The sequence below is a fragment of the Canis lupus genome, chromosome 13, assembly GCF_011100685.1.
Source record: "Canis lupus familiaris isolate Mischka breed German Shepherd chromosome 13, alternate assembly UU_Cfam_GSD_1.0, whole genome shotgun sequence".
Lineage (NCBI taxonomy): Eukaryota > Metazoa > Chordata > Mammalia > Carnivora > Canidae > Canis > Canis lupus.
In genome coordinates this window covers 41,679,890-41,707,786 of record NC_049234.1, presented here as the reverse complement: position 1 = coordinate 41,707,786, position 27,897 = coordinate 41,679,890, and the positions used below count along the sequence as shown (strand labels likewise).

At 45.1% G+C, this 27,897-nt stretch overlaps 1 protein-coding gene across 1 annotated transcript in view; it reads left to right on the top strand.

The window, feature by feature from the left end:
- The first annotated feature begins 5,381 nt into the window (after nt 1-5,381).
- Nucleotides 5,382-27,897, top strand: part of KCTD8 (potassium channel tetramerization domain containing 8) — a 203,702-nt gene continuing 181,186 nt past the window's right edge. Inside the window, exon 1 of the mRNA XM_038555972.1 lies at nt 5,382-6,348. Coding sequence (XP_038411900.1) covers nt 5,382-6,348 — 967 coding nt within the window. The remainder of the gene's footprint in view (nt 6,349-27,897) is intronic.

The following is a 27,897-nucleotide window of genomic DNA, read 5'->3' as shown; positions in this document are numbered from 1 at the left end:
GCTGATACCTGGACCTCTCAGGTTGGTCACAAGTGCTCCTAATGGCACCGAGAATCCTGAATCCTTTCCAGAAGCTTCCAGTTTTACTCTGCGTGGAGTCACCCAAGGAGCCACTACCTGCGGCGGCTCTGGCCTTGCGAAAGGTGTCTGTCTCTGAAGTTTAAGGCTTGGAAGTCAAATGACGACTTGCCCACGGCTGCCGAGGCTGCTGTGTTCGCAGGCATGAGAAGGCAGTCTTGTCATCGCTGTCATCGGCCGTCGCCGTCGGGGTCATGGCTGGCCGGGGTTGTTGCCAATGAGCGGTCATACTAGAAAAGGACTCTTTCTTTCTGAGCAGGAGCTCTCCCCAGTGGGCAAACCGTGCTGGAGGCAGCCAGGCCGCCGTCCAGGCTCTGTTCTTTCCACTTGTGGGCATTGCGGGCCCCTCAGGGTTCAAGGGTCCTCAGGCTGGTAGGTGAGCCTGGCTGCGCCTTCGGGTCACCAGCCGCATGGTCCCTAAGCGGGGCTTGTCCTGCCCTTGAGCCTCGGAAGCGGCCTTCTGCTTCCCCTCTCTCGCTGTGAAAGTCCTGGGGCATCTTGCAGAGTGAGCCTCTTTGGCCTCCCTGGAAATCTGTTGTTCAGCCCAGCCACCTCCCCAATTACTTTAATCTCCTGGACCCTTTGCAGCACCTGCGGCTTCGTCCCCTTGAGCTTTGGGGTTCTGGAGGCAGCTCCTGGGCAGGTTCTGGAGCGCTCTGCCGTCATCTCATTCATGTGCTCAGTGGAGCAGCACGTGCAGTTTCCTTCTAGAACGTTCCCTTTGCACCTACAGCATGGCTAAGGGCCTGGCACGCGGGTCACAGCTTTCAGCCTAGCCTAATCATTTGCAGCTTTAGGCTTCCGGTGGGCGATGAGGGGGTCCTCCCTTCACACCAACCCTGGGGGTGCCTGGGGGTCATTTATGGGCTTGATTTCACTACAGCTGTGTCTCAGCAACTGGGGAGGCCAGTGGGGGGTGGGGAGATGAGGTGTAAGCTGGGGCAGACTGGACAGTGTTCACGGGCTTGGTGATGCCCCGCGGCCGCAACGGCACATCGGAGGCCACTGAGCACCCCCTGAACGAATTACAGTGATCACCGACAAGTCTCAAATTCCGTGAGAGCTCTGAAAAATGAAGGGAGCCAATGCTGTTGGAAAAACGGTGTCCATAAACTCGCAGCATTGCCCCTAACTTTCAATTTAAAAAAAAATGCTGTACTGGTGAAGTTGCAATAAAACGGGGGGGGGGGCGCCCGGATAGGATTCGATGTTGGTGGCTTGGTTCCTCCAAATGATTCACTCCACAGCGTTTTCCCCTGTCTTTATTTATTTTTAAAGATTTTGTTTATTTATTTGACAGATGGAGAGAGAGCGGGTGAGCAAGTGGGGGGCTCGGCAGAGGCAGAGGGAGAAGCAGGCTCCCCGCGGAGCTGGGGCCTGGACCCCCAGGCAGGCCCTGAGCCCAAGGACACATCTACCGGTCTGAGCCACCCAAGCCCCCATTTCCCCTTCTCTTTTAGATTGAGTTTGTTTTGATCCGATTCTCTCTCCCTTCTCCTAATTCGAATGGGGAAGGAGCCGCCTTACTCCTCTCTGCGATCTTGGGGCGCAGCCCAGGTCCAGCACAGAGCTGCCGCTGTCATCCATTCACGGGGCCACTGCCTGTATATGCAGGAAATAGTCGACAAACGGAAACGCTCTGTCTCTGGGGGGCCGGGCCCCAGGCGGGGATGGCAGAGGGCAGATGGCTGTAGCGCACCACAGTGCCAGGACAGCCAGTGCCCCATCGGCCGGTGCACCTGCCCAGGTGTAAGCGCCCAGTGCTGTGGGAACACCGGTTTTGGTAAAAAGCTGAAGACTTCCAGAGAAAGTGCCATTCCAGCTGAGACCTCAGGGGAGAGATAGGGGGAAAGGATTGGGGGCGGGGCGGGTAGGAAAGGCAAGGAGAGCCTACCAGAAGGCAAGACAAAGCTGCAGATTTCAGTTTGGAGTTTGGTTGGGGGTTTTCCTTGTGGGAGGGAGTGGAAGTCACAGGAATACAGGGAGACAGGGGATTAAGGAGAACTGCTCAACCAACATCGAAGGAATTATGTTAAGAAGCAATCTATCACATGATGCAACTCATTAAGAATTTCTTTTTGTTTTTTTTTTTTTTTTAAGATTTTATTTATTTTTTCATGAGAGACACACAGAGAGAGGCAGAGACCCAGGCAGAGGGAGAAGTAGATTCCATGCAGGGAGCCCCATTGTGGGACTCGATCCCGGGACCCCTGCCGTCACAGCCTGGGCCAAGAGCAGGCTCCAAACCACTGAGCCACCCAGGGATCCCCTAATTAAGAATTTCTAAGATGATTGATTTAGAGTATGAATTTTAACCATTTAACCTTATAAGCATATTTTCTGTAATTAAAAAAATTAAAATGGATATTAACCTGATGATACTGGAGTCCTCATATTCCTAAATACATATGCATATGTATTATATGTCCGTTTCATTGCGATTCTACGGTCTGTACCATACTTATCATGAGGGATCTCTCCCTCATGATAAATGGGCTTCATTAGCAGTGGTTTGAGGCACTATTATTTATTCATCCATAAAGGTTATAAAGCTTCTATTAATTCATTTTCCAGGAACAATTATTTTAAATTCCAAATACTTTGCGCTGTTAGCTTTTAAATGAATAAGGTGAAAATCAATTCTACTTCTTAATTAGATCAGTTTATAAATTTGGGGGGATGGGCAACAGGCTTGAACAAGAGGACTGCGTGGAGACGCACACTGTAAACTCAGTTTTGAGTCTCAGGGTTGGCAGATAATGTGATTTGTTCCTTCACTGGTGCACTAGGTTCTCTTAATCTCAGGTCAATTAACTTCAAAACTGAAGTGACATTTTCTGTAGGTGTGGCTTATAAGGATCAATGAATTAGGTATTATTTATAATGCTCCAAAGAATAATCTATTATGTATAAAAGTTTGAAGTTAGTACTATTATCTCAAATCCCATACTTTTCTTTTTTTTTGGTGGATTCAGAGAAGAAATCCTAAGTCGACACTTAGAACAAGAAAAAAAAATAAAGTCGCTCCATTATTTTAACTATTAATGGATAGAGTTCAACTGTAATATTATTATAATTAGTGAAACAAACTACTTGAAGTCACAGTATACAGCCTTTTCACTTTTGTATTTTATAGTCAGTGATTATGTTTTTTTTTTTTTTTTTTTAAGATTTTATTTATTTATTCATGAGAGACACAGAGAGAGAGGCAGAGACACAGGCAGAGGGAGAAGCAGGCGCCCTGCGGGGAGCCCGATTTGGGACTTGATCCCTGGTCTCCAGGATGAGGCTCTGGACTGAAGGCAGATGCTAAACTGCTGAGCCACCCAGGGATCCCCTCTTTATGTTTTTGAACACAAAAGGATGCCCCAGGTGGATAGCCACAGGAAGGGAGATGTGTCATTTGCACTGCTATCCTAACTCTTTGGGGGGTGGGGTGGGGGTAAAGGGAGAGAGCATCTTAAGCAGCCTCCACACCCTCAGAGCCAGGTGTCCTGGGGCCGGGGCTGCATCCCAGCGCCCTGGGACCATGACCCAGGGGTCAGGCTCAGGTGTCCTGGGGCCGGGGCTGCATCTCAGCACCCTGAGACCATGACCCAGGGGTCCGGCTCTCAGCCTAACTCCGGAGTCCCACTTTCACCCAGCAGGCCACGGAGGCGCCTCTCTCCTGACCCTTCACCGCCAGCAACGCTGCTCCTGCAGACTGCACCTGTGCTGCGCGCGCACGCACGTACAGGTGGGGATTCCGGTGAGCTCCCATCCCGGTCGAACCGTCGCGGTTCCAAGGCTGATGGCACAAGCCACTCCTCTCGCCCTGCCCTGCGGAGTGAAAGGGAGACGGGGAGAGGTCAGCGCAGGGCGCTCACCCGTCCGCGCTGGGAGGTAGGAGCGGGACGCGGACTTCAGTTACCCCTTTTCCTCCGTAAACATTTTTTAAAGCATTTGCAATGAATCAAAAAATGAAAAGATAAAAAAGAAAGCAGTGACATTACACGCAGCCCCTTATTAGTGTTGCGGACGGACATCGTCGGCTACAAGCGGCGCCCCTCGCTGCAGGTGCGGCCGGGACCACCGAGGCCCGCAGGGGCCCCTCACCCCGCCAGGTGCGGGAAGCGCGGCGGGAGATGCGCGGAGTCTTGGACCGGAGAGCCCTGGGGCCCCGACGCCCCCGACCCCCCTAATCCCTCCGCGGCCAAGGCAAGGGCGAGGGAGGAGGAGGACGGATGGACGGATGGACGGATGCCCGCGCGGACGGCGCGGACGCGGGAACCACCCCGGCGCGCAGGGGGCTCCCCGACGCTCCCCGCACCCTCCCCCCCAATCCCTCCGCGGCCAAACTCCTGTCTCCGGGAGAGCAAAGGCGAGGGAGGAGGAGGAGGAGGACGGCTGGATGGACGGCTGGACGGATGCGTGCGCGGATGGAGCGGAGGCGGGGGCCGCGCCGTCCTCACCCCGGCGCGCAGGGGGTCTCCGACGCCCCCCCTCCTCCCTCCGGGGCCAAACTGCTCTCTCCGGTCGAGCAAAGGTGAAGGAGGGGGATGAGGAGGAGGAGGAGGAGGAGGACGGATGGACCGATGCGCGGAGGGAGCGGATGCGGGAGCCGCGCCGTGCGCACCCCGGCGCGCAGGGGTCTCCGACGCTCCCCGCCCCGCCCCGCCCCCCCAATCCCTCCGCGGCCAAACTCCGGTCTCCGGACGAGCAAGGGCGAAGGAGGAGGAAGAGCAGGAGGAGGACGGCTGGACCGAAGCGCGCGGAGGGAGCGGGTGCGGGAGCCGCGCGGCCCACACTCCGGCGCGCAGGGGGGCTCCCCGCAGCCCCCGTCCCCTAGCGGGAGCCCCGCGCCCGGCGGCCGGCGCGTATCCCTTTAAGTGACAGCTGTGGCTCGGGGCCCGGTCCCGAGTTGACGTCAGCGCCGCCTCCCGGGTGCGGGGAGCGGGGAGCGTCTCCGTCCGCGCCCGGGCTGCGCTGCGGCCCCTCCCCCCGCCCTCCCCGCGGGGAGCCGCGCGGCCGCCCACGAGCCTCTCGCACTTTCCCGCCGTCGCCCGGGAGCAGCGGCCGCTGCAGCCCCAGCTCCTGCTCCTGCTCCTGCTCCTGCTCCAGCTCCAGCTCCTGCTCCTGCTCCTGCTCCTCCTGCGCCTCCTCCGCCTCCGCCCGCGCGCCGCTCCCCCGATGGAGCCCGAGCGCCGGCGCCGCCGCCGCCGCCGCCGCCCCGAGCCCTGAGCGCGGACGCCGCGGCCCGAGCGAGCCCCGACGCGCGGGGCCGGGGAGCGGGAGGCGCCGGCCGGCGGGGGCAGCGGCGGCGCATGGCCCTCCAGGACCCGGGCGAGGGCGGCGGCGGCGGCGGCGCGGTGCTGCCCATCAGCGAGATGCTGGCGGCGCCCGCCGCCCCGGGGCCCCGCGCGCCGTCGCCCTTCCCCGAGGTGGTGGAGCTGAACGTGGGCGGCCAGGTGTACGTGACCAAGCACTCGACGCTGCTCAGCGTCCCGGACAGCACGCTGGCCTGCATGTTCGCGCCCGCCAGCCCCCGGGTCGGCGCCCGCCGGAGGGCCGAGCTGCCCCGGGACAGCCGCGCGCGCTTCTTCATCGACCGCGACGGCTTCCTGTTCAGGTACGTGCTGGACTACCTGCGCGACAAGCAGCTGGCGCTGCCCGAGCACTTCCCCGAGAAGGAGCGGCTGCTGCGCGAGGCCGAGTACTTCCAGCTGGCCGACCTGGTCAAGCTGCTGGCGCCCAAGGTCACCAGGCGGGGCTCGCTCCACGACGAGGGCTGCCAGAGCGACCTGGAGGACAGCGGCTCCCAGGGCAGCGGCGACGCGCTCCTGCAGCGAGGGGCGGCGGGGGCGCCCTCGGGGGGCGGGGGCGGGGGCCCGGGCCCGGGCCCGGCGGGGGCGGGGGCGGGGGCGGGGGCGGCGGGGGGCCGGCGCTCGGGCTTCCTGACGCTCGGCTACCGCGGCTCCTCCGCCGCCGCGCGGGAGCTCCAGGCCGACGCCCGGTTCCGGCGCGTGGCGCGCATCCTGGTGTGCGGGCGCATCGCGCTGGCCAAGGAGGTCTTCGGGGACACGCTCAACGAGAGCCGCGACCCCGACCGGCCGCCCGAGAAGTACACGTCCCGCTTCTACCTCAAGTTCACCCACCTGGAGCAGGCGTTCGACCGCCTGTCCGAGGCCGGCTTCCACATGGTGGCGTGCAACTCCTCGGGCAGCGCCGCCGCCGCCAGCCAGTACCGCGACGACAAGGTCTGGAGCAGCTACACCGAGTACATCTTTTTCCGTGAGTTCCCTGCTCCTCCCACCTGCGGCGGCTCGGCCCCCCACCCCCGGGCAGGGGTACTGGGCGGCGGGGGGGCGCTCAGGGCCCGGGCAGGTGTCCCGAAAGGGCAGGTGTCCCGGGCAGGGGCTGGGTCGCTACCGGGGATGAGGGGCTTAGAGTCCTGGCTGGAGCCCTGATGGGGCAGGTGTCCCGGGGGGGGGGGGTTGCTTACTCCGGGGCGAGGGGCTTTCCCTGTACGGTTGGTCACGCAGCTCACGCGTTGGACGGACGGGCTCGCGCCCTGGGAACTGCCTCGGGTCCCCGTGGTCCGCGGGTGGGGGTCGGGGGTCGGGGGTCGGGGGTCGGGAGCGTGCCCTCCCCAGCCGGTCCCTTCCTGAAGTTCTTGGCTTTGCCCCCGCGGGGAGACGGGAGCGCGGCGCTGGGCTCGCGTCCTCTTCTCTGGGCTTGGGCTGGATTGGGGCGGGGGGAGCCGCGGGGGGCTCGGTGGGGCCCCCCCGGGCTGTCTGCAGGCGGTGCGGGGCTGGCGCGGGGGTCACCGCGGCAGGTGCTCCCGAGCGCCCCAGGCCCGGGCGGGCAGCGGCGGGCGGGACCCAGGTGCGCTCCCCGGGCGGCCCCGCACCGCGGCGGAGGGACCGGGAGCGCAGGTGCCTTCAGCCGCGCGGGTGCAGGTTAGGGACGGGCGCGTGCGCGCGCGGCTGTGCGGTTGTGCTCCCCTCCGGGGTACCTCAGGTGCAAAAGGGGGACCGAGCCCACTTTCCCGGGGCGCGGGGGGCGGGGGGGGACGGGCCGTGAGCTTCCGAAACCGGAGAATGAGCGTGAGGCTTTGGGAAGCGTTTGGCGCGGCGCTGTGTGCAGGGGCTCCCCGGGATCAGGGACACGCCCGGTATCCCAGGGGCTGGGGGCTGGGGCCTGGGGGGGCGGTGGCAGTCGGCGACGCTTGGAGGATGCGGGGAGGCCACCACCAGGGGGCTGTTAGGACAAGGGAAGAGCCCGCCGGGATGGAACAGCATGGGCAACTCGCTTGTCGACTTAGGGAGTCTCCTTGACAGCCTGGGATAGAGACCAGCCTTCGTTGGTGCTGTTTCTTTTGGGAAATCACTCCGTTTGGAAACTGGACTGTTTACTGTTGCATTTTATGTAATTGGAGAAGTGGAAAGGACTTTTTATCTATCATCATCTACCATCTATCTATCTATCTATCTATCATCTATCATCATCATCTATCAATCATCTATCATCTATTAATCATCAATCATCATCAATCTATCATCATCTATCATCTATATCTGTCATCTATCTATTTATTTATGCACAGGTGCAAGCTTGATATTGGAAGGTGCGCATTGGTATATCCTAGTAATCTGGGAGGTAGGATGACAAAGCCCCCACACACTGGGCCTGACTGTTGGATGGGTCCTGTTTAATAGAGCTGGATTTCCTGTGAAAACCATTTCCCAGAGGCGCGGAGAAAGTGCCCATGGAAGTCGTAAAGAAGGACACGCTTGTCCTCCTTATATCAAAGTATTATTTGTTGCACAGTGTAAAGTTTGCTGGAGAAGTTGCCTAAAGGAAGGTGATAGTTTATTGCTTATGTCAAGTTGGGATCTTTTCTATGTATATTAAGGAATTAAGACATGTTATCTTTAGCGTCCCAGGTTACATTTTATCCTTTGTCAAGAGTAGAACCCTTATTAACATTATGGCTCTTAAGCATTTATGTCATTCCAACGTGGATATTTTTCCAGGCATCTTAGGATGAGATGAACTTTTGACTCTCTTACGGCTAGAGGGTTTTTGTTAGAAAAGATACGAGCATCAGTGCTCAGTGGTTAAGATTCTTGCATTTTGGGATCTTTCACAAGTGTTGGCCTCTTTTTGTCCCCTGGAGAGTTGTGGACTTGAACACGTTCATTGCTTTATGCAGAGACCATAGGTTGTCTCCAGATTATGAAAACATCCCTTTAAAAAAGTTTGTTGCAGTGGGAAACTCATGCAATTTAACTAATTAGGTAATCTGAGATATTTGGAATTTAGGATATTTAACTTCGGGAGCCAGAGGAAGTGTCAAACAAAACAAAATATTCCTATTACAAGTAACTATGTGCAGAGTGGTCACATAACTAACGAGTTGTGAGCTTCATTCATAAAAGTCCTAGGAATCTAAGCACCCCATAGACTTCCTCACTGATTATTCTATGTGGGGGGGGGGGGGATACACATTCCCAGATTAAATAATGTTATGAAGTGTATTCTAGTCATCGACTAGTCAAATGCAATATAAAACAAACCAATTTGTGGTGTGAAATTTATCTTGAATCCTATTGCATATGCACTTATTTTTTTGTTTTGTGTAGATTGTAGCATATTTTCATAGATTTTTTTTTTTGCACAGGATTTCTTTTAATATTGGTGAATGAGCGTACACCGTAAAATTTTTTATATTTCCATTCCCTTCAGCTTAGGTAATAAGTATATGGAGTATAATAATTTTGTTTAGCAGTCTCTATGTAAAAAAAAAACAAAAAAACATCAGTGTTACTCATAAAAACAAAATTATTGGGTGAACCTGTGTGCCGTGTTTTAAAAGGCAGAAAGGGATCTTCTTATTTTTTATTTCCCCTTTGACACAGTTTTTTCAACCAATATTTATTTTAGTGTATGACATGTATCACTCATTTTAACACTTTTTAAAATTCAGGCTGTGTGTGAAATTAGCAGCATGAAGCTGCTCTGAAAACTGTAGAATCGTAGTTTACACACTGGGCCATCAATTTTAGCTCCATCGATTGTAGCTCCTCACTCCCTCTCCCCCTTGGCCCCTGAGTTTCTATACAGAGGGGAAGACAGCGGCGAATGGTTCAGTAATCCCAGACAATGCCAATTTACCAATTATGTGATCCGGGTTAAATTATTTACTTCTTCTACGTCTCCATTCCCCTACCTGTATAGTGGGGGTTGTTATAGTACCAGTGTTAGAGGATTTGAGAATACATGTAGAGTGCTTAGACCAGCGCTTGACATGTGGTAAAGGCTTAACAAATGTTAGAGGTTGCGATGAAGAGTCATATCACACAGAGTGTATTATTCTTGTCAATTTTAAATTTTAACTCTAAGTATAGTTGACTTAATTAATTAAAGTTAACCAGGAAATGGTTTTGCAATTAAATGATAGCAGAATAAAGTCTCAAAGGTTTGACACGACCGGGTTAATAACAAGTTCGTCCTTAGAACTTGGATTTTCCAGGCCAAGTTCAAGCCACCTGGGTTTGCCAGTCATAACTACAGTTAGGTTTTTTGGCTCGACTCCAACAGAACTCTCTTCTGATTCAGGGCCAAGAAATGTTTTAATGCTTTCTACCAGAACTTGAAAGTTTGGTAATATTTTCTGACAAACACTGAGCGAGATTCATGATCTCCTTAAGTGCTTGTACCCAAGTCATTGGGTTCCGATGCTCAAGGTTATATACAGGCTATTAAACATTAAATACCAACTTCATTTGGCTAGATGGACGCTTTTATCTATTCTCAGAGTTGACTCATTATTTCACCTAGTCCTTTAGGCTCCGCAGCCTATACCAATGGTATTACCATTCTTTAAAGGGTATTACCCCCTTTAACACTGAAGATTGTCCTTTCTTGAAAGAAAGCGGAGTGGTTTTTGTGCTTTCTGTATTTTTTTTGGGGGGGGGTGTCTGCTAGATGTGCTTGTGGCTATTTTCAGCTACATCTGGAATACAAGATATTTTACGTTGGTATTTTGTACTACGTGGACAATAAATGGTTATAGGTTTGGTATGTGCCATGCGGACTACTCAGAGTTAGGTCCTTTGTCCTCATCATCAGTGTGCTTACGCCGATATTTAAGCTCTTAAAGTGCTTCTGTTTTGTATTCCATATGTTGGTTGAGTAATATTTGGTGTGAAAGTATACATTTCTCGAAGGTGCATTTGATTTTCTTTGTTTGGTATGCATACTTTTTGTTGTGGTATGTGAGAGTGCCGGAACTAGGAATTAATGCGATTACTGAACAGAGTTATGAATTCTCATTTGCATGGATTTTCATAACTACTCTTTTAAATCTATTTTGGGTTATTTGTGTTGGGTTGAAGTAGCTAGTTGAGTTGAAAATATTCAAATAGTCCTTCAGTCCTATGTGAGGAGGCCTGTGTAGCCAAAGCTTTCTAAAAAACATCTTTAAAAAGTCCCTCTATTTAGATGCATACGTTTAGAGTTTTAGATTGTTTTCTGGTCTAAACGTGGGTTCTACTTTTACCACCAAACATTGTATGGAAAAGAATTTTATTAATCGTTTTTTAAAAGGATGGTTCTTTTCCTCCTAAAGAGTTACTAGTTATTTTTATAAGTATAATGTGAAAATTTCTTTTGCAATCACATGACTGAATGACTTCTGAGTCAGTGGAGAAGAAGCAAAAGGAGCTGATAACTTTTTAAACACCAACATCCTGATTTCATGCAAGTAGGTGAAATAATAAAGCGGACAGAAAATGACAAAAACCTTGGAGTGCAAGAAGTCTGGAGGCGGTGCTATGGCATCGGCTCCTGTTTAAGGGCATTAAGCTTTTGTATCTCGCATAGTACTGTCTCTGAAGTTGATTTTTTTTTTTAAGGTTTATCTATTTACGTGAAGGGCGGGGAGGGGCAGAGGGAAAGGGAGAGAGGGAATCTCCAGGGGATTCCACGCTGAGCTCAGGGCCCCACACCAGGCTTGACCTCAAGACCCTGAGATCATGACCCGAGCGGAAATCAAAAGTCTGATGCTTAACCAACTGAGCCACCCAGGTGCCCCAGACTTGATCTTTTTCTGTAGGGTCATGACGTCAGCTTCCTCTGCTACTCCCTACAGCTTCTTATCGGTCACTCAGATTGTGAAGCCAACAGACTAAATGATATAAGTTTTATTGGCAAAGTTCTTTTTCTTTTGTAGCTCAGATTGCCAGAACTCACTGTGTGTGTGTGTGTGTACGCCTCAGTTTAAAAGAATCCCCTGGAAAAAAGAAAAATAATCTGCACGAAAATAAGCATCTATTATTATCTATTTTACTGTCACGAGGTATTAACCGGCATTAGTTAAAAAATCTGGAAATGACTCTCAGCCTGTCATTTGAAAGTAGCTCTTGTTTGATTATGAAAGTAATATGTGCATTTTTAAGAATTTTTTAAAAGAAAATTAAAAAAAAATCACCAACAGTAACTGCTGATAAAATCTTATTTTATTTTCTTCCAGTCTTTTTCCTATGCGCTATACAAATGGTTTACTATGCAAATGGTTTGTATGCGGTCTTTGTTTTGTTTTGCACATTTATTATACTTAATGACATTTCCCCGTGACATTAACATTTTTTATTGGCATCTTAGATAATACAAGTATAATACATGTCCTTTGCCACAGACGGTGTTATATATTATAAATAAGTGTTGGTGTTAAATATTTCCCCTGTAAGCATAGAAAATAGTTGATTCTTTTCAAAATGCAGAATGTGTAATAAAAAGAACATTTACCGTGACCTAATTTTGTGATGTATTTTACACACATTACTTATTTACTTCTCATAACGTTCCTTGACCTTGGTTCCCTGCCACTCCTGTTAGGAAACTATGATTTGAAAAGGTTACCTAACATCCGTGCGTCATGGGACTGAGATGGAGTTTGAGTAGTTCTTACTTCAAAGCCCTTCCTCCTAAACATAAAAATTATACCAGTTTCATGCAGTCAATTTGACAAGTATATTTCATTGTCTACTGAGTACTTACAACTTAGCTCTATAAGCAAAGAAGGTAGTGTGAACTATATCTGAATCAACTATTTCTACGTTAAATTTCCATAAGAATACAGTAAATAAATATTTTTTGTCTTTGCTTGATAAAGGGTTAATTTTTATTGAATAAGGCTACCATATTTTTGAATGTTTTTTAAAGTAAAGAAAACAAACCATTTGACTCAATTTAGCACTTTTTGGGGGGAACAAGTAGTATTTATAGGTTAAACTGGCTTGAATTTAGACAGTGCTATGGTAGTCAGTCACATACTCCTTTTTTCTTTTTCTTTTCTTTTTTTTTAAGATTTTATTTATTTGAGAGAGAGAGAAAGCACAGAAGGAGAGGGAAGCAAGCTGAGCAGAGAGCCCACGTGGGGTGGGGCTTGATCCCAGGACCCTGAGATCATGACCTGAGCTGAAGGCAGACACTTAGGGACTGAGCCCCCCAGGCGCCCCACATACTCCTTCGCTATAGAAAATTCATTTTTACTTGGTGTGTGAGAGCTCATTTTATATGTCCTATTCTTAGAAGGTGGCATATGGAAGAGGCTATTTTAGTTGAAATCAATTTTGTTAATTACATATAGTCAATTGGTTCTGGATATTGGTTAATGACATTAAATTATATACTTAATATAATTAACTTCAAAACAGTATTAAATACCAGCTGGGTATTGAGATTGACTTTTGGTATTTCTGAAACCTTACTGTGGGAATACGTATATATACGTAAATAATATGTCTTTTGTATTTAAATATGTATCTGAAGGACTGGGAAAGTAGCATTTTAGGTTACCCTTCAGTTTACACTTACTTACAGGTGTCATGCTTTAAACCCGCTTTTGAATGAACTTCAAGGTATTTGAGTGACCTGTCAGCATTTAGTAGCAGCCACTATCCCACCAGATGTGCTGGTGGCTCTTCTAATCGAGTTGTTCATTCTTTCATGAGTGAGAGGCTTTGCCATCAGAGGTTTGGAAAGGAGTTCCCTAGAGAGGAGAACGACTTCATTCATTGGGTTTCAAAGTTACTCTAACAGGTTAAGTTACTTCGCAGGTCCTAAGGGTGATGGTGAACCTCCCTAACTGCTGACTCAAATAGACCTGTCTCGTCCCTCTCCATTGTAAACTTCCCATTATTCATTTTTGTGTGCGAGCATCTCATGAAACCTAATGATCCTACAAGGCTAGGTGTATTTTGCACCTTCGAAATCAAAAGTAGATGGGGTGTTTTATGCTGAGCTTGTATTACTTGCAAGTTTACGTCCTAACTAACCCATTGGGTCTTCTTAAGTGTATTCTTTGGTATCAAAGTCATGCGACACTGGGTGACCCTTGCGGTGGAGTCATTTTGCCCTCAGTCTCTCCGCTTGCCTAGATGTGGGACCCTTACTACTGCATTCCTACAATATGTAGTTTCCTTTCTCTCCCTTTATTCCTTTCTTGATAGATCTCATTTTCCCTAACTTTATTGAGACATCAATGACATGCAACGTTTAGAAAGTTTAAAGTATACAACATGTTGATTTAAAATTTTTTTTATATTTTACTTTTATTCATATCTATTTGTATTTATATTTTTTACATTATTTTTTATATTTAAATTCAGTTTGCTAATATAACACCCAGTGCTCATCCCATCGGGTGCCCTCCTCACTGCCCGTCACCCAGTCACCCCGCCCCCGCCCCCCGCCCACCTCCCCTTGCACAACCCTCTGTCTGTTTCCCAGAATTAGGAGGCTCTCATGGTTTGTCTCCCTCTCTGATTTTCCCCACTCAGTTCCCCTCCTTTCCCTTATAATCTCTCTCACTGTTTCTTATATCCCCGTATGAGTGAAGCCATATGATGATACAGCATGTTGATTTGATGCATTTATGTATTGATGAGCACTATGGTGTTGGCCAGTGCCTCACTGTCACATAATTACCATTTCCTTTTATGGGGTCAGAATGTTTAAGATCTACTTTAACAGTTTTCAAGTATATAATATGGTATTTATTGTTAACTATAAACTCAGTGCTGTGCGTTAGGTTCCCAGAACTTAATCATCTGATGATTGGAAGCTTGTACCCTTTGACTGACATCTCCCCATTTCCCCCATCTGTCAGTGCTTGGTAACCACAATTCTCTTCTGTTTCCACAAGCCTTGTTTCCTTAGATTCCATTGTCTAATTGGTATCATAAGGTATTTGTCTTTCTCCGTCTGACTTATTTCATTTAGGCTAATGCCCTCAAGGTGCCTCCGCGTTGTCACAAATGGCAGGATTTCTTCCTTTCTCTTGGCTAGATGATATTCTGCTCCATATACACCACACCTGCTGCATCTGTTCATCTACTGACGGACATCTAGGTTGGATCCATGTCTTGGCTAGGGTGACTAGTGCTGCGATAAACACGGGCGTGCGGACATGGCTTCGAGGTCCTGTCTTCATTTCCTTTGACATGTGACAGTCTCGTTTCATGTTGATCCATGTTGATCTTCGGCATTAGTCCTTTCCTTGAAAATTGATACCAAGTCTTTTGTGTTCTCAGCTCCTGATGCAGTGGCTACTACACATTAAGCACCCAACAAATGTTACTTTTTTGGAAAAAACTGTGCGAATTAATGAGCCAAAGACGTTGGCGGTTCCATGGAGGTAGTTACTGACTTGAGATTTAGTATCACTTCGGCTATTGCGGGATTACCAGGCTGTACCACCACCCCCCACCCCAAGGGACGAGACCTACGACTATGAATGAGAGAGATACTGGATTTAAATGCTGATCTCAGTCAACTTTATGTAATTGTGAATTATGTTATTAGGTATGAATGTATTAGCAAGAGGCAAAGACCTGAGACGTTGTTATGCAGGTTCCTATGGAGAATGAAAATAAGTAAAAATGTTAAGAAAAATAGGGGTGCAGATTAAAATAACGTCACAAACGAACTTGTTAGCCTTATGAACATACGCACAGAGGCCCACACTCATTTATTTATTTTTAGATGGTATGAAGGATGTTGGGCAAATGCTCCATGCTGCAACCTCTCTGCAACCTCGTTGCCGAGGACTTGCTTTTCACAACATCTTAGATGTGGAGAGGCTGCTACCCTCCAGACGTAGTTCCGTCCTGCTGTGGTGAAATATAAGGCCAGGGATTATCTGACTACACTGGTAGGTATTTGCAAAGGCGAGGACTTGGTTAACTATTTTGCAATCTCCACTCTTAGTTTTTAAAAGGAACCTTAAAATATGCCTAACAGGTATTACTGTTTTATGATTTTCAGTATTTTTTACTTATATGCGTTGACCTTGTGTCAAGGTAGTTAACAATCATCACTCAGCTTTGCTGGCAGTAACAGCACACGCTTTATGATACTGGTGAATGCTCGTTATTTCAATGTTTATCCACCAAATTTAGTTCGATGCTTGTTCAGCAGTTAAACTTAGAATGTTATTTCTACCATATTGTAACCATTCTCGTGATAAAATCTATTTCAAGGGGAGAAAGTTAAATACAACAGAAGACTATAAATTTAAAAACCATATAGTATTGACTACTTGTCACCAGAAGAGCGGGTGATTTGACCATTCAGCTGTGTTACTTCCATTTCTTTCACTAGTTAAAATAACCAAACCTTGAGCATAGATGGGATTCACAATATATTGCTCTTTCTCATCATTTTGGATAGTTAGAAAGCTGTAGTTTCTGGCATAAGGAGGATAGGGAGAGCAGTAGTGTGTTTAGGGGGAGATGGTACCAGAATCTGCTGGTTCCCACTCCGAAGAGTAAAAGCCTTGAACACTATGAATAGTTCCCTACTTTTTGGTCAGATTCCCTGACAAATTCTGGATGGAGCTTTGAGATCTTGGGAAAATAACTTAATCTCCCTCCTGAAGGGAAAGTGAGGGAAAATGATACTCATGGCTCTGTTATGAGGATTAAATGAAGAAATCAAATAAAAACACTTAGAAGAAATATTAGGCACAAATTAAATGCTCAATGTATGTTAGGATCTCAGATCATGTAACTAATCCCATTTCTGTACATTATTAATTCTCAGCTCCAGATTTCTTCTCTTTTCCTTTTTGAGTAAATTGATCACGGTACCTATTCAGATTGCTCTGAAAAGGTCTCATCATCATCATTAGTAAAATTTTTACAAAAATTATTGACCTACGAAGTATAAAACCAATGTCAGAATATCATTAAAGTAAATTCATTCTAGTTGGTTCTTCGTTGCTTAGGAAAAAAAATTATACTTTTTAAAAATTATTTTATTTTATTTTATTTTTTTAAAATTACACTTTTCTAGGTTTAGTGCTGGCCACTGGTCAGTTTGGACACAATTTACAAGAATGCTGGCATTCACTGGTTATTGTCTCAAACTATGGTCTGTATTTAGGTAAAGCACCTCCTAATCATATTTCATATTTGTATTTCCGGTGAATGCATTTTGATTTGATTTTCAGCAATTTTGTGCAAGCGAACAAATTGTTAGAGGGCCAGGTGGGCTCTAACATTGCTCAGAGTTTGGGCACTTGGCCAAAAATTTTAGGCTAGAAATTGGATTTAAGTACGTTATTTCCGCAATTTTGAGAAAACCGTGTGTGCTTTCAACTCATCAGCTCCTATTGAAACTCTGCTACCTACTTGGAATGTAAGTTTTTTAGTTGCTGGAAGCCCAGGTATTTGAAGGGAGCCAGGAGATGTGCGGCAGATGCTCAGAGCCACTCGGAGGTAATCCTCCCATAGTCTGATCCCTTTCCTTTTGGTTGGTGGAAGCTGCGTCTAGGAGGTCTCTTTACACGTGGAGGGTGATGGATCATACATGTGATTCCAGTGACTTCTGTGTTATTTCTAAGTTTAGGGTGTCCAGTGTGTTACTTTGACACGTTTATATGCTGTATTGTGCTTGCCCGGGTGTCAATAGTCACGACGTTACCCGGTTAGAGTGCAGTTGGCGGTTAGATCCTTGGGGCTTATTTGCCACGGGCTACGGTTTGCACCATTACACACCATCGTTCTTAGTGCTTCCCCCAACGATCCCCTGTCGTCACCACTTTACTCCATTTTTCACAGGTTTAACTTTGTAAGATCCCGCGTATAAGTGGCGCCATAGGGTCCTCGTCTTTGTCCTACACAAAGGTGCTTAGTTAGCCCAGGTTGCTAGGGCGACGTGCTCCAGGTGCCTCCTGGTGCTCACAGTCAGCAGTAGATCCCTCTGGCTGGCGGCTGGCGGTGCCACGCCGTGTGCACCTGCCACACCTTTTCAATGTGTTTATGCTCTGGTGGACATGTCCACACCTTCCCGCCAAGGCCCTGTTTTCACTCCCTTTGGGGATAAACTCAGGAATGGAATTGCTGGATTGCGTGGCGGATTTTTAATTCTTCGAGAAACCTCTGCGTTGGTTTCCTTAGTAGTCGGACCGATGTTTGTGGGTCCCACCAACGATGTGAGGGGGTGCCTTCCTCACCATGTTCTTGCCAACACCTGTTGTCATTAGCACGTGACAGATGGCCATTTAGCAGATGTGAGGTGATGTCTCATTGTGGTTTTGATTTGCATGTTTCTCATGATCAGTCACGTTGAGTGTTTTTCATTTGCCTTTTGGCCATTTTGGTGACCTCTTTGGAAAAATGTCTGATTAGTTCTGTCCATTTTAAAATTATACTGTTCACTTTTTATTAAATTAACTGAGTTCTTTACGTATTTTTGATTTTAATCCCTTTTCCAAGATATCGTTGGCAAAGATTCTGTAGGTTGTTCATTCTCTTTCTTTCTTTCTTTCTTTCTTTCTTTCTTTCTTTCTTTCTTTCTTTCTTTCTTTCTTTCTTTCTTTCTTTCTTTCTTTCTTTTCCTTCCTTCCTTCCTTCCTTCCTTCCTTCCTTCCTTCCTTCCTTCCTTCCTTCCTTCCTTCCTTCTTTCTCTCTCTCTCTCTTTCTCTTTCTTCTTTCTTTTTTTTATAAATTTTTATTTATTTATGATAGTCACACAGAGAGAGAGAGAGAGAGAGGCAGAGACACAGGCAGAGGGAGAAGCAGGCTCCATGCACTGGGAGCCCGACGTGGGATTCGATCCCGAGGCTCCAGGATCGCGCCCTGGGCCAAAGGCAGGCGCCAAACTGCTGCGCCACCCAGGGATCCCTCTTTCTTCTTTCTTTCTTTCTTTCTTTCTTTCTTTCTTTCTTTCTTTCTTTCTTTCTTTCTCTCTCTCTCTCTCTCTCTCTCTCTCTCTCTCTTACTTTCTTTTTCTTCTCTTTTCTTTTTCTTTCTTTTCCTTTCTTTTTCCTGTGCAGAAGCTTTTGAGTTTGATGGAGTTCCATTTCTTGATTTTTGCTTTTGTCGTTTGTGCTTTGGGCATCCCATCCAAAATATCATTGCCGAGACCAATATCAATCAGCTTCTGCCCTGTGTTTTCTTTTATTTTTCTTAACATGTAAACAAATATTGAACTATAACTGCAATACAATGTTATATTGTTTCAGGTGTACAACATGTTGGTTGGACCATTCTATACCTTGCTCAGTACTTATCACAGTAAACGTAGTCACCGTTTGTCACCATACGATGTTACTGAAATCTTCCTGACTATATTCCCTGTGGTGTACTTTTCATCTTGGTGACTTCTTTATTTTATAAGTAGGGGTTTGTAACTCTTACTCTTCTAGATCTATTTTGCTCATCCTCTGGCAACCACCAGTTTTTTCTCTGGATTTCAGAGTCTTTTTGTTTGCTCATTTTTTTTTTAGATTCCGCATGTAAAGTAAAATCATATGGTATTTGTCTTTCTCTGACTTAGTTCACTTAGCTTAATACCCTCAGTGTCCATCCACATTATTGCAAATGGCAATATCTCCTTCTTTATCGTGGCTGAGAAATATTCTACTGTATATATACCACATCTTGTTTATCTGTTCATCTATGGGTGGACTCTTGAGTTGCTTCCATGTCTTGGCTTTTTGTAAATGATGCTATAATAAACACGGGGGTTGTGTGTGTGTCTTTTTGAATTGGCGTCTCTGTTTTCTTTTGGGTGGTGGGATTACTGGATCATATGATATTTCTATTTTTAATTTTTTGAGGAACTTCCATACTGCTTTTCAGTTGGTTGCACCAATTTACATTCCCATGAGTAGTGCACAAGGGTTCCCTTTACTCCACATCCTTGCCAATACTTGCTATTTCTTGTCTTTTTGGTACTGGCCATTCTAATGGGCGTGAGATGACATCTCTTGGTGATTTTGATTTGCGTTTCCCTGATGATTAGTGATGTTGAACATCTTCTCAAGTGTCAGTTGGCCATCTGTATGTCCTCTTTGGAAAAATGTCTATTCAGATCATCTGCCCAATTTTTAATCAGATTTTTTTTCTTGGTGTTCATTTGCATAATTTTAATAATGTATTTTGGATATTAGTGTCTTACTGGATATGTTATCTGCAAATATCTTCTCTTATTCATTAGATTGCCTTTTTGTTTTGCTGATGCTTTCCTTAGCTATATGCAGGGTTTTTTTAAAAAAAGATTTTATTTATTTATTCATGAGAGAAATAGAGGCAGAGACACAGGCACAGGGAGGAGCAGGCTCCATACAGGGAGCCTGATGTGGGACTCGATCCTGGGTCTCCAGGATCATGCCCTGGGCCCAAGGCAGTGCCAAACCGCTGAGCCACCTGGGCTTCCCTATATGAAGTTTTTTTTTTTTTTTTTTTTTTTTTTTTTTAGCGTAGTCCCAATAGTTTGTTTTTATTTTATGTTATTATCTTGAGCATAGTTGACACCCAATGTTACATTAGTTTCAGGTGTACAACTTACCCATTTGACGAGTTTATACATCAGGCTGTGTTCGCCAAGTATAGCCATCCTCTGTCCTGTTACATCACTATTACAATATCATTGACTATTCCTTATGCTGCACATTTTTTTTGCTTTTGTTTCCCTTGCCTGAGGAGACCGAGCTATAAAGATGTTGCCAAGGCTGACGTCCAAGAGATTACTGCCTGTGTTTCATTTTAGGACTTTTATGGTTTCAGGGCTCCCATTTAGGTGTTTAATCCATTTTGAGTTTATTTTTGTGCATGGTGTATTAAAGTGATTCACTTGCATTCTTTTGCATGTGGCTGTCCAGTTTTCCTAACACATTTGTTGAAGAGTCTGTCTTTTCTGTATATTTTTGCTTCCTTTCTTGTAGATTAGTTGACTGTATAAATAGGTATGGGTTCATTTCTGACCTGTATCCTTTTCCATTGATCTAAGTGTCTGTTTCTGTCCCAGGACCATACTGTTTTGATTACTACACCTTTGTAAAACATCTTGAAATCTCAGATTTTTGTGATACTTCCAGCTTTGTTCTTTTTTCTCAAGATTACTTTGGCTATTTAAGGTCTTTTGTGGCTTCACACAAATTTTAGAGTTATTTTTTCTAGTTCTATGAAAGATGCTACTGGTATTTTAATAGAGATTGCATTAAATCTGTGGTTTGCTTTGGGTAGTATGGATATTTTAATGCTATAATTATTCTAATCCATGAGCCTGGTATAACTTTTCATTTGTTTGTATTATCTTAAATTTCTTTCATCAGTGTCTTATAGTTTTCAGAGTACAGGTCTTTTCCCTCTTTGGTTAAATGTATTCCTAGGTGTTTTATTCTTTTCGGTATAATGGTAAATAGGGTTGTTTTCTTAATTTCTCTTTCTGCTACTTTGTTCTCTGTGTATAGCAATGCAGCAGATTTCTGTATAGTAATTTTATTTCATTTTTTAATTTTTTAATTTTTAATATTTTATTTATTTATTCATGAGAGACACAGAGAGAGAGAGAGGCAGAGACACAGGCAGAGGGAGAAGCAGGCTCCACGCAGGGAGCCTGATGTGGGACTCGATCCAGGGACTCCAGGATCATGCCCCTGCCGAAGGCAGGCGCGAAACTGCTGAGCCACTCAGGGATCCCCTGTATATTAATTTTATATCCTGCAACTTTACTGAATTCATTTATTCACATAGTTTGTTGGTGGAGTCTTTAGAGTTTCTATGTATAGTGTCATGTTATCTGCAGTTAGTGAAAGTTTTACTTCTTCCTTACTGATTTGGATGCCTTTTATTTCTTTTTCTTATCTGTTTGCTACAGCCAGCACTTCCGATATTGTGTTGAATAAAAGTCGTGGGAGTGGACATCCTTGTCATCTCTCTGATTTTAGAAGAAAAGCTCTCAGTTATCCACCATTGAGTATGGTGTTAGCTATGGGTTTTTCATATATGCCCTTTACTATGTTGAGATATGTTCCCTCTAAACCCACTTTGTTGAGTTTTTTTTTTTTATCATGAACAGATGTTGAATTTTGTCAAATGATTTTATTTCTCCATCTATTGAGATGGTCATATGTTTCATAGTATGTCATATATCATAGTATGTCATGTATCATACTAATTTTTTGTTATAAATGTCTAGGCGTGATTGTGTGTGTACATATGGGAATTTTTTTGACGAACATCAGTATAACTCCATGGACACTGTGGGCAATTAAAAATGTTTGCCCTCTGAACTGTGGTTGAATAAAGACATTTATTTTAGAAAAATGTTATTGATCTTAACCTTTTGTTGAACTTGTCTATTTAAAGACAAACTCAATATTTTGAAAGTTATAATACTTTTTGCTTTCTGTATCACACTTGAATCCCTTTCTGAGAAACTTTACCACTTGAAGAAATGTATTCAAGAGTTCAGATATTGCTATACTCTTACAGATGTGGCCTATTCTGTGTGGAAAAAAATTCTCTAGTCAAATTAAAACGAAGATATCTCCTAGTCACCTTTGACAGGTATTCCATAATTAAGATTGGATTTGAATTAGAAATGGTTAGGTTGTATTTCTTATTTCAACCAAAGGAACCTGTGATGGGTTGATTTAGCATGATTTACAGACAGTGAAAACAAGATCCATATTTGTTTTGTAACAAGAAGATATGGAATTTTTAGCAGTTGTTCATGTTGCTGGTAAATGTAGCCATGGATAAATGTGGTAGGAAGTCCAACATTGAAGATTCTGTAGTAGGATCATTTACATTTCTTCTACCGGACAGCTGTATTTCTAAGACCTATAAGAACCATTACAAAATTTCAGTTTTTAGTTCCTGTGTTAGCGTGTTTGTTTTTTTTTTTTTTTTTTTTTTTTTTTTTTTTTTTTTTTTTTTTTTTTTTTTTAGCGTGTTTGGATTGTAAAGTAAACTTAGTTATTTTAAGCTATCTGTTTTATAGCTACTACCATCAAGCCATATTTATCACAATTATAATTTGGCACATAGCGTTCATACTGAGAAGCTTAATAATACTCAGTATTTGCTAAAACTAAAAAGAAACCAACAACCAACCGACAAACACAAAAAACCAAAAACCAATAACGTATTTACCCATCCTGTTTGTGGTACTTTGTTACTGCAGCCCTAGCAAAGTAATACATCTATTTCAAACTCTTCATGTTGTCATACATCTGGGTAAAGTTTGAAAATACAATGATTTTTAAACTCCCTCTGTTTTGTAGAGGTCTTGGTTACAGAGAGTGGACTCCACGCTAGATAATTTAGGCTGGAAAAAAACTTACTGTTAAGTGTAATGTAAATAGCACATGCATTCATTGGGAGGGCTGAGCTGCCAGCAACGATCCCCCACCACACCGTAGGATACGGCTGTCCTGGGTGGTGTTGCCGCACAGTGATGTGGGAACTCAGAATTAGGCAGCTGCTGTAAGGTGCAGGGGCTGGGCACACCATCTCTGCCATGGTCTGTAACCATCAGAATAAAATCATCCATGCCCCTGCCTGTCGCTCCTTATGCCTCAGTTCTGGGTGTGCAATCATCTACGGAACTCTAGTGAAAAGAGAACTAAAAATATGTCTTTAAAGATGAGAACAGCTTGAGTGGCTCAGTCGGTTAAGAGACTGACTCTTGCTTTCAGCTCAGGTCGTGATCTCAGGGTCAGGATTCCCGGCCCTGCCTGGGCAGGGAGCCTGCTTAAGAGTCTCTCTCCCTCCCTCCGTCCCCCTCCGCCTCTCCCTCTCTCCCCCACTGCACACTCACTCATGTGCTCTCTCTCTGTCAAAAAAAAAAAAAGAAAAAAAAAAAAACCAAACAAACAAAAAACAAACAAAAAACAAAACAAAAAAAAAACCAGCAAACATACAACAGAACAGTAATAACAAATCTTTACGGCAAGTTACCAACATTGTTCTATGCATGTCTATTTCTTATTTTTATTGTTCTTCTTGAGATTTAAACCACTCAATTATATAAACTATACTGGAATTAAAATTAAAAACTGAAAAAAAAAATTAAGCCATTCAGTCTCTACCAGCGTGTCCTCATAGACAAACATTCTGATGTATTTAGCGTATGCTCTCATATTTTTGTGTTCCTGCAAGATGTGTATTGTTTTATTTTCTTAAACTATTAGTGGACATGTACGTTGTTTCTGTAAGAGCTTTGTTTTAAAGACTGCTTCATTTTCACGGGCCCATCTGATCCAACTGGTTATTTCTAACTGCTGCAAGTTACTTTCTGGCCCATATTTTATGTGACCAACCTCTGCCTCCACCGATCTACACTCAGATTGCCTCCCTCCTGACGATGGCCAAGTCCCCTCTGCGGTCCGCTGTGAAATTCTTTGACATACACATCGAGGCAGACGAATACCAGGTCACCGGGGGAGCATGCACCGCCTGGATTTAGTAGTCAGGTTGCTGTCCACGAGCAGCACAGCGGGATTCCACGTTGGCCTGCCAACACTTGGCAAAATTCAGTTGTGGCAAAATCGAGGAAAAATGATATTTCATGGACATCTTGAATTGGAGCTCTCTCATTCATAATGCTGGAAGTAGTTTTTAGTTCCCCAGCCCCTAATTTTCTAAATTAGAAAAGCACTGGCAAGACTTCGAGCGTGCCCGTCAGGAGGATGCCCAGGAATCTGTCTCCATGGCCATCTTCTCTCTCCGCTAACATCCAGCCGCAACAATCGCATCACCCACACCTGCTCCTGCACCGTGTGAAGAAGTGGCCCTTCCTGCGTGTGAATGTTCTGCTAGCCTTTCTCACGACGGGGAGACGTCCAGGCTCATCAGCCTTGCCAACATTTTGGGTGATGTGAGGTCTGGAGGTGATTTCTCGTGGAGCGGTCACCCAGGATTTGACACATCCCTGTGTATGTTCTTTGCCCTCAGTGCATCCATAGACAGTAGCAGGGGGGATATTTGGATGACGTCAGTGAGAGCTTTTGCCCCAAGAATGGGAGACTGTGGGGCACGCAGCATCTCCCCCACCATGCAGACAACAAAGACTCTTTTAAAAAAAAAAAAAGGAATATAAAACTATTTATTAAAAAAAAAAACTATTTATTGACCACTGTTTACCAGTATTTACAATAAAGTAAACAATATACAGTTGGATAACATTCTAACTACAAAGTTCTTGTTTTTCCTGGTTTCTGCTGAACCAGTAGTTCAAATACTGAGAAGATTGAGCCTACATGTTAGGAATGAGTTGGGATGAAGAAAAAAACATGCAGGTCAAGAATTTGGATTATGGAAGTCTATCTACCCATTTATTCCAGCAGGTGCTCAAAGACTCTTTTTTTTAAATTTATTTTTTATTTTTTATCTGGCATAGAATGCATTTCTTGTGAAGACTATCTGGAAGCACCTGGTTCTGCTGTTGAGTAAAAACCATCTTCCTTTTTCTTCTCTGTTCATTGTCTGCTCATAGTCTTGGCGCTCCTCGTCTCCCGTGGCCACATCTGAAGGAGGTGCTGGGTGCTGCACCCTCTGTGCAGCAGCTCGGACCTCACCGCGCACATCTTCACTCTGCAGGTTCAGAGGTGGGGGTGGCTTTGAGGGTTAAAGGCTGCGGATGAAAAAAAAGAAAATAAAATAAAGGCTGCGGATGGCCAGTCTTGCAATGTCTTTGGCAAAAGAATTTCACCCTCACGGCGGTCGTGCACTGTTGGTCAGTGTCACAAGTGAATTAGGATCAATCAAAATCTTGTGTCATAATCATTTTTAGTCTCTTTATTTATTTTGAAGACTCTATCGTGTGGCCTCTGCAAGTCCCTCATTTCAAACAATGTTTTAGGAGTTCGGTGCCAGCTTTGTCAGCAGGGCTGTCATCCTTTTGTGAAAGAGTTATGCCTTCTGCTAAAGCTGCAATTTTGTAGTTAGAGTTTGTGGTTGCTATTGTTTTTTTTTTTTTTATTTTTAAAAAAGATTTTATTTGAGAGAGAGCGAGAGAGATTGAGCACAAGCGGTGGGAAGGAGAAGAGGCAGAGGGAGAAGCAGGGTCCCCATGGGGCTCAATTCTGGGACCCCGAGATCATGACCTGAGCCAAAGCTGCTTAGCCGATGGAGCCCTCCTGGTGCCCCATTGCTATTGTTTTCTTAACATAAATTTTTATACTATGAAGAGTTTAAGCATAATGTAAAAAAAAGAATTGTTAATAAAAATTCCCATATATTTATCTTCTAGATTCAACAATAATCAAAATACCACTTCATCTATCTGATTTTGTTTTTGCTAATGCATTTTAAAGGAAACCCAAAACATTGTTGTTTCATTCCTACATAATTTAGTGTCTAAAACCAAAAACAAGAATATTTTCTCATATAACCACTCTTCCACTCTCAACTCCAACAAGACATGTAGTAATTTTTGTCAAAATCTGATGCATAATCCACAGTCATGTGTCCAGGATTGTCTCAAAGATTTATTAATAGTTATTTCTTTTTCTTTTTCTTTTCTTTTTTTTTCTTTTTCCTTTAAACTTGGGACTGTATCAGTTATTTTTATGTGCCTGTCTCTGGGGATCCCTGGGTGGCTCAGTGGTTGAGCGTCTCCTTTAGGCCCAGATCCTGGAGTCCCAGGATCGAGTCCCGCGTTGGGCTCCCTGCATGGAGCCTGCTTCTTCCTCTGCCTGTGTCTCTGCCTCTCTCTCTCTCTGTCTCTCATGAATAATAAATAAAATCTTCAAAAAAAAAAAAAAAAGAAGCTTGTTATATGCCTGTCTCAATATAGGCTAGCTTGCTCGTCCTCTCTCTTTCTCTTTTTCTGTCCCTGTCTCTACATGTAGTGCCGTCCAATTGTTTACCGAAATAGGCTCTGTTGGCCTAATTAGTGCACCGTGTTCTAGATATGGCTACTCGCTTTCTTGCGACCTCATTTAAATTGTTCCTTTGTCTCTGCCTTTTCTGTAAATGAACATTAACTCAACCTTGATTAGATTATGCTCCCCCCCCCGCAAGACTACTCATAGGTGATTCTGTGCAACTCCATTAATATATTAGTTCACAGGTGACCATTCCACAAGTGTCAGGTTGTCCCCTTTTTAATGGCAATTAATCTGCAGATGTGAGTGGTGATCCCTTCATTTTCAGTGCCCAAGTAACATTTATCTAATAGTTTTATCATTGCTGACCGTTGCCTGATGCAGATATTATATTAGGGGATGTCAAAATTGTGATTTTTCTTATTTTATCGTTGCTTACACATTTGTTAGGTGGAATTTTATAAGGAAGAACTTTCTCTCAAGAACTACTTAAAATACAGTTCATAGAGGAAAGGCAGGGAAAATGCATAATTCTTTCTTACTTCTTGCCATTTTCCACAGTAAGAGCTGGTTCTTGAGTAACTTCCAGTGATCCTCAGCGAGTCATTGCCATTGGTTTGGTTTTTCAGGGCCACCCTTTCTCCTTTCTTCCGGTGTGGTTGTCCTGGTCCTTGTTCTTCAACTTTGCTGCTGCTTTTCTCAATCCCCCTCCCTCCCTTCCTCTCTCTCTCTCTCTCTCTCTCTCTCTCTCTCTCAAGTGTAGTTGTGAAATCATGAATATTTTATGTACTTAAGCATTTCCATCAATGACTTTTGTTATTTTGGATGCTCAAACTGTTCAGCCTCTGACCAATGAGAGACTCGGTGCTCTTTTGACACAGGCGCTTAGGTTCTTGGAAGATCACCTGCCGTTATGTGGCTGCCTCTTTGAACTGCTTTGGCTCATGGGATGGAAGTAGCTGGATTTGTCAACTCTGTGAGTTTCCAAATTCTAGGGCTCTCTTCCAAATTCTCTCTTAGCTTTAGGCAAAGGGAGGAAAGACCACCTGTTTTAGAAGAACTGAGTTCTCTTCTGTCTCTCCTGGAAGGTTTGCTAGGTGGGTCTCTCTTCTAAGGCTTTGCTGAAATGAAGCAGGAAGCAAACTACACTCTAATATTCTGAAATTTCCTAGCATTATTTGGCATGTGCCTATCTCCTAAGGCACAGCAGATCATAATTTGACCAAACGGTCACCATCACATAATAGTTGCTGTCAGCTTTCCCATTGGTAGCGTCTTTATCCTGGTGCCAGCCACCTGACTGCCTCCCTGCTCCGTGGAACCAGTACTCTGTTTTACATTTTGTCATTGCAGCAAATGAGTGTGTTCTCTAGTGTAAGCCGTATGTGTAAGCTACCTAAAACTAAATGCACTCTAGTTAGTTTAAGATGAATGGGATTTATTAAGGATATGCATATCTTGGAATTCATAGGAAGGATTGAAGAAATGTGCTTTAGGTTGAGCTCATAAGAAAGACTTCAGATTATACTGGAGAGCTGGCCGCTGGGGAATCGCTGCTTTGTCAGCATCGGGAAACTCAGAACGAAGAATCTTCCGGCACAGCTGCAGGCCATGGGCCCTGCAACCCCCGGTGCCCCACATCCTGCCTCCCCTGAATTCCAAACCAGAGTCTGTCAGAGGCCAGGTAATTGGTGCAACAGAGATCATAT